This window comes from Cygnus olor, chromosome 2 (assembly GCF_009769625.2).
Source record: "Cygnus olor isolate bCygOlo1 chromosome 2, bCygOlo1.pri.v2, whole genome shotgun sequence".
Taxonomy (NCBI): domain Eukaryota; kingdom Metazoa; phylum Chordata; class Aves; order Anseriformes; family Anatidae; genus Cygnus; species Cygnus olor.
In genome coordinates, this window is record NC_049170.1 from 59,403,706 (window position 1) to 59,412,808 (window position 9,103).

The 9,103-nt window shown below is 41.4% G+C and overlaps 2 protein-coding genes across 2 annotated transcripts; one reads left to right on the forward strand and one right to left on the reverse strand.

The window, feature by feature from the left end:
- Positions 1-530: 530 nt before the first annotated feature.
- MRPL32 (mitochondrial ribosomal protein L32) lies at positions 531-2,606 on the reverse strand. The gene is made up of 3 exons (XM_040548117.1): positions 2,402-2,606; positions 1,791-1,972; positions 531-1,124 (listed from the first exon to the last, which is right to left on the reverse strand). The coding sequence occupies exons 1-3, from the start codon at positions 2,508-2,510 to the stop codon at positions 870-872; spliced, it is 546 nt and encodes a 181-aa protein (XP_040404051.1). The 5' UTR covers positions 2,511-2,606; the 3' UTR covers positions 531-869.
- A 120-nt stretch (positions 2,607-2,726) lies between these two features.
- Positions 2,727-8,108, forward strand: PSMA2 (proteasome 20S subunit alpha 2). The gene is made up of 8 exons (XM_040548115.1): positions 2,727-2,872; positions 4,491-4,567; positions 5,012-5,144; positions 5,522-5,644; positions 6,007-6,088; positions 7,087-7,160; positions 7,554-7,611; positions 7,694-8,108. The coding sequence occupies exons 1-8, from the start codon at positions 2,832-2,834 to the stop codon at positions 7,808-7,810; spliced, it is 705 nt and encodes a 234-aa protein (XP_040404049.1). The 5' UTR covers positions 2,727-2,831; the 3' UTR covers positions 7,811-8,108.
- The last annotated feature ends 995 nt before the right edge of the window (positions 8,109-9,103 follow it).

The window sequence follows — 9,103 nt, forward strand, 5'->3', positions numbered from 1 at the left end:
ACTGGAGCGAGTACCCATGGACAGCAGAGGGCAGAGCTATCCCCACTCTGCAGAGGACACAAAGACAGGAAGTCACGCTGTTCTTCACAGTTCTCCAAGCGCACATGTTACTGGGAACGGCTGCAAATAATCAGCTTTGACTCTCCTCATAAAACATAAAACAGATTTCCGGTCACTAGGTCTCAGTTTGCTACTTCACTAAAGGAATCACTGATTTGGTGGGGGAGGTGGGAACAGTGTGACTTTCTTTCTTTAAAACAGATTATTTGGCATCCTGACAACAGAGAGAATAACCTTCAGTGTGGTACTGAAAGAGCAAAGACCGCTTGTAAACCACTGTTTTACTCAAATAACAATGAGTATCTCAAACAGCAGCATTGTGGAGAGATCCAGGCAGACTCTATTACAAGACATGGAAGTTACCAGATAACTGCACTTTTCCTCATGTATGTAATCAGCATTGGTTTAGGTGTTGTTGTTGTTCTGTTTTTTCAAGACCAGCAGCCAAAACCAGACAGCAGATTTCTCTAGGAAACTTTATATACTTTATTTTACATCCACGAATGCGAATGTTTTTCCTTTGTTAGGAAAAAAAAAGTTATTTACAAAACCAGCATATATTAACATACAAAGTATTCACTGTACTGTATGCAGATATCCAAATCCAAGACAGGTCCTGACTCCTCTTTCATTGTTGACTGCTATGGTGTATCAGTGAGAAGCATTTCCCACTGCATGCTATAGAACAGCACCGTGTGACATAAAACATGATTTGAGCAGACTTCCCAAAAGTTCATACATTTTTTCATATCAGCATTGATTAAACAAAACAAGGAAAACATTCTTGACAAATATGAGCTTTCTCACTGTTAATTTTGAGTAAACCACGACGGACGCTTCCTGGCTCTTTCAATGATCCGCTTGCCTTCGTCTTTTTCTGTGGGCTTTTCTCCCTCATATAAGACTACAGTCTCTACAGTAGGAGCATTAAATGGTCCTCCTTCCTTTTTACCCATTTCCTTCCGTATCTGCCGAGTTTCTTCTTTGACCTGTGTGTAACAATAGCCACACAGGACATGCTTCTCTTTCAAGTTTCCACACTCAGGGCAAACATCTATGTTTCTCTAGCAAAAAAAAGAAAAAGAGTGAAAAATAGGAAATTTTACAATCTGAACAACAAAAAAGAAAGAGGGAGCAATCACAAGCGATTAATAAATACGAAATGAAATACCAGGAAAATTCAATTGCCTTTTCAGAACTTATTATTTTATCCAAAGTCCTTTTTTCAGCAATGTATTGCTATATCAGATGCTTACTACTAAAAATAGCCCACGAAGTCAATACGTAAATCATTATGCCTATTGACGTTTGGAAGAATAAAGACCTATCAAGCCATTTAGATGCACAGAAAATATAGATGTTTCCACCTATAGTAGCCGTGTAGCTAGAATCCACATTTTGTTGATTTGCGCCTAAAGTGTCACCTGTTATTTAACCACAGGCTACTGTCACACAGGATGACTGTACGTCAGAGTACTTTTAAAGCGATGATGTCTTTTAAACTTATTTATAAACAACTTCCAGAAAACTTTCTTCAGTCAGTACTGGCCATTATGATTCTCTCAAGTGAGATTATACATGATATATATGAGAATGAGGAGACATGCAAAGGATTCTGTAAGTGAGATTAAAAACCACTGTCATAAATCGTACTCCAGCATATTTGTTCACCGTTAATCAAATTACTTGCACCGAATATGGTGGAAAGCACACGTAAAGTTGCTGATTACCTTTATTTTTATGAGATTTGTAGGATTTCTCCGCCTGCAGCGGTTCACTTCAATGGTACGCCTTTTCTTGGGCGCTGCCATCCACAAGATGCTACCCAAGAGGCCTGGCACCTCACTGCCTTCTCTGGGGTCTTCTGCTGGCTCTGGGAGACATGCGGGACCTTGGACAGCTAGTGCTGGCCCTGAAGAACAAAAATCAGAGAATCGTTAAGGATGGAGAAGACCGCCAAGATCATCTGGATCAACTATTCCCCTGCCACCAACGTCACCCACTAAACCATGTCCCTAAGCACCATGCTGAACCTTTCCTCGAACACCCCCAAGGACGGTGACTCCACCACCTCCCTGGGCAACCCGCTCGAATGCCTGACTGCTCTTTCTGAGAAGAAATGCCTCCTCATTTCCAACCCGAGCCTCCCCTGGCGCAGCTTGAGGCCGTTCCCTCCGGTCCTATCAGTAGTTATCTGCCAGAAGAGGCCGCCCCAGCTCCCACAGCTCCCCCTCAGGTGTACGCAAGCCCCCGGTGCACCCAGCCGAGGTAACGGGGCAGGACCCCTCGCAGCGCCCTCCCGCCTCCCCCAGCCGCCGCGGTGTAGGGGCGGTGCGCGCACCCCACTGCGGCGCGCGTGCCCCCGGCGCCATGCCGCGCAGCAGCCGGCCCCAGCAGTGCCGCAGGAGGCCGCGGAGCCCCGGCAGCGGAGCGCCGCGCAGCGCCGCCATGCCTGCAGCAGGCGGAAGGGGAGGAGGGGGACTCTCGCGCCGCTGAGCCTCCTGGGAAAGCGAGTGCGACGAGCGCGTCTCGGCGTCGCAACGGCGGGGGCCGGGACTTCAAGACCCAGCATTCCCCTCGGCTACCAGCACGCTCACGGGGTAAGCTGGAAGACTTCAACCCCCGGCATGCCTCGCGGCGAGCCTCATCGCTAATCGCCCCCCCGTTCCCCGCCCCTCCGCCAATCAGCGCTGCCGCCGGCGGGGCGGGTGGGCGGAGCGCGCTTGCGCAGAAGGAGCGGGCGGAGGGCGAGCTGAGGGGCTGGCCCCAAAATGGCGGAGCGCGGCTACAGCTTCTCCCTCACCACCTTCAGGTGCCCGCCGGGGCCGCCCGGGACGGGACGGGACGGGACGGGACAGGCGGGGGCGGGCGGGGAGCGGGAGCACGGGGGGGCGGCGGTGAGGGGCAGGAGGCCGCAGCGGGCGGGGGAGGGCCGCGGCCGGGCTTTGCAGAGTCATGGCGGGGGCCCGGGGATCTGGGTCGTGTGGGGGCGGGCGGGCGGGGTCACCGGGCTGCTGCCCGCTAGGTGTTACCCTAACACACGCACTTGGGGTGAACTCAAGGAAAAGACAGCTATTCTCCGTTTCGGTGGGGCTGTTAAGTTATCAAGAATTACATTATAAACGTGCGAACAGAGAAACTGAAAGTAGGCCTGCGGGTTTTGGTAAATGCGTCCTTAATCTCAGGGGACAGCGCCCTGTAATTGCAAAGCAGCTCACTGAGGTGTCGTTGTGGTCAAGCGAGCGGTGCAGTTCACAGTCTGAAAGGGGTAAAAGAATCTTCTTAATGGATGGATTCAGCCCAGCGTACCGAAGTGGGTTGAATCCCTTATTAGCTCTTGGAATTGATTTCCTAATGGAGATACAAACTTCTGGTTTGCAGAGGTACTAATGCTGTGAAACCATTTGATTTTGTATCCATGTGGAAGAGATGCCAACTGCATACGCTTTCCCTCATTTGCATGTTTCATGTGCTGAGAATAATTTATTTCAGCTTGTGCTAGGTTTTAAACTATTTTCCTAGTGTTGTGGATATTTTCATTCTGGTATGGGAAACTATTCTTCTAGTTCATTGGTATTTTGTGAGGGAGGAGCTAGAATCATTGCTGTCACTTACATTTACATAGTGTATAAATAACTGCACTGATTATTGCATGCTTTGTTTTTTCTATCTTCTCTAAGCGCAGAAGTGCATCTTCTTGTATTTTGCGTGTGCTTTTACTAAAACAGCAGTGTCAGCAATGTTGTCAAAATTGTTTGTCTAATGAGCGACTGGCGCTGTGCCGTCCTCTTCCATGGAGATAGAGCTTGCACCCTGTTTTGGATGAGTTACTTTAACAGTCTGACACTTGCCGCTCTGTTTGGATGGTTCTGCATTTCTTAGCAGAACAGTGTGGATCATTAAAGCAAGATGCAGAAATACCTGGAGATGGAAGAGGAACTGTTTCCATCTTGTGTCGTTGACCTGTGGCACGCTCATCAGTGAAAATGAATAGCCGTGGTTTGCTTGTACCTTTCAGCAGTGAATGTCACTGTCTTGAAAGCTCTTGCAAACCACATGTATAAGGCCGTTTCAGTGGAAATTCGTGACATGCTGTGAAGATTCCCCCAGCAAGTGAGAAACTTGGTTAAAATGGTACAGAGTTGGAGAACTGCATTGCAATCAGTACTTCCTATCCAAGATGCATTAGTTTTTATTGGGGTTATAAGCAGGTGCTGTGTGAGTATCACAGTAGTGTCATGTGGCAACCTTTTAGAAGAACCTGCCTGGTTCTTTTAAATGAATTTTATTTATTTATGTTTTAATTATGATTAGAGTATTGAGATGCTAGGTGTGAAGAGGTTAAAAAAGAAAGTTGACATCAGATCACCGCAGGAGATATTTGAGCCTATCAGAATTATGTTATGTATTGCATTTTGCATTTTTTTTAGTCCTTCTGGGAAACTTGTTCAGATTGAATATGCTTTGGCTGCCGTGGCTGCAGGAGCCCCGTCGGTTGGGATTAAAGGTACGTTGAGAACATAACTACGTTAGTGGGCAGTTTTATCATAGAGAAGGGGAACGTAGAGCTTAATTCTAGAAGATTGCTAGGGTGATATTGGGGAGACACAACTGGTAGAAATAAACATCTTTGATTTGGAGTGTTCCCTGAGTAAATAACTCCAGCTGTGTATATACATAGATATTACACGTAAAGTTACTTCAACTGCTCAATTATTACTACGTGCTTTAGAAGCTTTAAAATGGGGTGGTGGGAGCTGTGCTGATTATTCAAAATGGGAAACAAGATGTTGGGTGGGTTCCTTAAATAATCTCTGTTTAACTCGATTGTAAACTTGAAGATTTTTTTAAAGGGAGATGCAAAAATTATCTGTTCCAACAAACCTGTTCTGTTCTTCAACTGCTTTTCATAATTTTATTTTAATATGGAAAAAATCTTCTTCCTTTCTAGCTGCAAATGGAGTGGTGTTGGCAACTGAGAAGAAGCAGAAGTCCATCCTTTATGATGAAAGGAGTGTTCACAAAGTAGAACCAATTACCAAACATATAGGTTTAGTGTATAGCGGTATGGGTCCAGATTACAGGTATATAAAAAAATTTGCTTGGTCGTCATTTAGATATATTTTTCTAAGCATATGGTATAATATTACGTTGTGTTACACTGTCTATGAAATTTACTTTCTGTTTAAGGTTAACTTAATATATGAATTTCCTTGGCAAATACACTTACATCTAAAACATGAATGTGGAATGAACAGCAATGTAATTCAACCTTAGTTTCAATTTAAGCACTTCAGAGATTACCCAGTTGATAAAGATAACCCAATACGATCTATGTTTTCGTACGTTGGTTTTATGTCAGATGTGTAATTCCTTGGCATAATATTTATTATGATTTTTCAGTTCTAATTGTAACAAAGAGTTGGATTTTTTGATATAATAATTTTGTCTTTGTTTTTAGGGTACTCGTGCACAGAGCCCGGAAGCTGGCCCAGCAGTATTACTTGGTTTATCACGAGCCCATTCCAACAGCTCAGCTAGTGCAAAGAATTGCTTCTGTGATGCAGGAATATACACAGTCTGGGTATGCGGTTTTCTGAAGTTTGAATCAGGTTAGAAAGATTGGGTTGTTTAAATGTAAGGTATGACAACTACCTGGTGATTAATTTTTTACCTGATAAAAACGCGGGTAGTGTTTTGCTGGAGAATACTCACAGAAAGTGGGCGAGTGAGAGGAGCGCTAACAGACTGGGTGGGATAGTCATCGTATCTTGAACACAGACATATTGACTAGTCAGTCATGATCACAGCCGCTCTGGGTTGTTGGGAGGCCTGTGGGAGAAGGTTAACACATCCAGTTGGCGTTCATGGAGTAAATTTATAAATTTTATGTGCCAACTGTGAGGCATTTATTGTTTTGTTGTGGTTTTTTTTTTTTGCCTGTAGAGGTGTTCGCCCGTTTGGTGTATCACTGCTAATATGTGGCTGGAATGAGGGGCGGCCCTATTTATTTCAGTCAGATCCATCTGTAAGTATCTTACATTTGTAAATTCTACTGTTTTTTTATGACATCTAAAACTTTGTATGTGCTTACGAAATACTTTCTGTGATGAGAAGAATGTGGAACTAGAAGAAAAGATCCCTTGTCCCAACTTCAGAAGTCAGAATGATTCTACTTCACTAGGTGTTGAGATCAAGCCTGGAATTGTGGCTGCTGTGCCAAAGAAGGTGTAGGAATGTAGGAAGTGGGTAGCATGTGCTCGTTCTGTGTCTCCGTGTTCTGAACTGCATGAGGAATAGCAGCAGTTTTTGAAAGAGATCCCCATCCCTTTTCATCCTTTCCCACCTAAATAAGTTTATTTACTGCATTAGAGCAACATTTTAAATAAAATTTACCCTTTGATGCCTCTGAGTTATAGCACTTCACATCAAAATAAAAAATTGGTTGCTCTACTGATGCTCGATAAGTTTCAGAAATTTTCACTGTTACATGATGTTAAATGTAAAAAGCAAAATGCAGTTTCCTTGTGTAATCATCTTGATTGAGGCATAGAACTCTTGATGGTCTTTGTGCCATAGGAGAGAATAGGAGTGATAGCTAGATAACGTACTAGTAGGTAAGATAAGCCAGGTGTAAACAAGTTGTTCACATTATGTAGTCTTTAAAAAAAAAAAAAAAAGGGGGGGGGGGAAGGGGTGAGCCTAAGGAAAGAACTGACTGTTCGTACTCAAGTGTGAGCATATATTTCTGTACAAGGAATCCCAAATCAAACTATGCTAACACCTTACTAAGTCCATCTTTCAAAGCGGTGGGAAGATGAAAATAGGTGGGACTCTATACAAATGTTTTATATGTTTTCATAGCATGTTTCCGTATCAAATTTGTCTGAATGTGACCTAAAATAATGACATATATTGTCATAACATCCAATATTTTCATAATTGCTTCTGTTTCTTTTACCACGTAGTCAAATGTGTTCTCTGTAACTCAATCAAAAACAATTCAATGGATTGTTGCTTTTGCAGGGAGCTTATTTTGCTTGGAAAGCAACAGCGATGGGAAAAAATTATGTCAATGGGAAAACGTTCCTTGAGAAAAGGTAATATATTTGATACGTGTCTAAAAGGATACTATCTGTTTTGTTCGTATTTCAGGTAAAACAGATGAACCAAAAAAAAAAATATTTTTAAATTATCAGAACAAAGTTTTACAATATTTAAGATATGATGCTTCTAATTTATTTAAATATGCACATGAAATTTTCTTTATGTAGACTTCTGTGTGTATGATAAAATACTCCACTGCAGAAAACAGAATATTAGCATATCTGCAGAACAAGTAGTGAAATAGATTAATCTTCAAGATCATTATTTGTAATTTTTTAAATAACTACTTACAAATACTATTTGTATGAAAAATTTAGCAGTCTTTGGGTTTTTAGAGGCTCTGGGCGTACTGTCCTATGTTGAAATAGATGATGATCTTTTTACAGATACAACGAAGATTTGGAGCTTGAAGATGCCATTCATACAGCTATCTTAACACTAAAGGTTAGCAAAACAGTTAAGAAACGTGTTTCTTACTGTTATGACATCGTTCCTATGATTCACTGAACTGTATTTCCTTTAACAGGAGAGCTTTGAAGGGCAAATGACAGAAGACAACATTGAAGTTGGCATTTGTAATGAAGCTGGTTTTAGGAGGCTAACTCCAACTGAGGTTAAGGACTACTTGGCTGCAATAGCCTAGTAGAAACCAAGCAAGACTGTGTGAATTCACACAAAAGTCTTTTTAATTTTGGCTCCTTAAATGTTTTTGTTTGCATTTTTTGCATACTTATTTCTACGTGGTTTGTCTGGACAGATTTTTTTTTAAATATCATGGGTGCAAATGCAACGATCCTAACATTGTAATACATGGAATCTTATTACAGGTAATTCTTTCCCTTGATATATGGAATATTTGTACACAAAATACTGTACAAAATGTAAATGAACACTTAAAAAGACTAAAGAATAAAATTTGAAGGCCACTGTTCTGGGGGAAAGGTGTCTGTGTGTCTTTTTAATCATAGTTTGTTTATTGACATAAAGCTGAGGTTTTGGTATCTTTATCATTGAGGAAAGAGAATTTTCCAAATACTAGCCATCATGAACTGATTTTAGACCTTCTTTTAAAGAACTTTTAAATTCTGAGTGGACAAAAGATTTTTTTTTTCACTGTGGAATTGTGTTTTGAATTTTAAGTAACTTCCAAAAATGGGTTGTTCCGACGTAAAACATCGTGTACTTTTACAAAGATGCAGAACAGTCTTCCATGTGGGTTATAAAATGTGATCTACTTGAACAGCTCTGCTCTTGAGCCTCTAGAATTGTCTTGGTCTTTATGTCTCAAGTATTTATTTTTTTTACTTGGATAATTTCCATGACCATAGACATTGAAATTTTTCAATCCTGAAATACTGTTAGAAATAATGGAAGCAAATGCTACTGACTGAATACTAAATGCAGTTACCAGCATCAGTAAAAAACAAATAGGGTGTACAAAGCAAAATGAGAATACGTAATAATTTATCCCTTGAATTGTGCTGAAGTGTATTTCAGCTTGCAATATAACTAAAGGTGCAGCAATGAAAAGAGCACTTAATTTATGCATGGTTTCTTTCAAAAGTACAGAACTAGATGCTTGAACGTTATTTGTGGGTGTACATACAGATACATTTTTTACATGCTTAATGTCTGTAAGGTTATGTAGAAAGGAAAAACCGTAAGAGGATAAATATAAATACTTTTTTAAAGCAGAAATCTGGTCTGGAGCCATTCAACAGTTACTGGTAATGAAATGGAAGCTGGGATAGCTGGATCAGTCTGCTTCTGTGAAAGGCTAATCACATATGGGAGCAGCCTGACAGGTTAAATGTTAGCCAGCCATTAACCAATGAAGAAAATAAAAAGTATGAGTTAGTCTGCGGAACGTGACCTATGAGCTAATTGATCTGTTCCATGTTCATGTTATGTTATCATTAGGCAAATAAGAATTTCT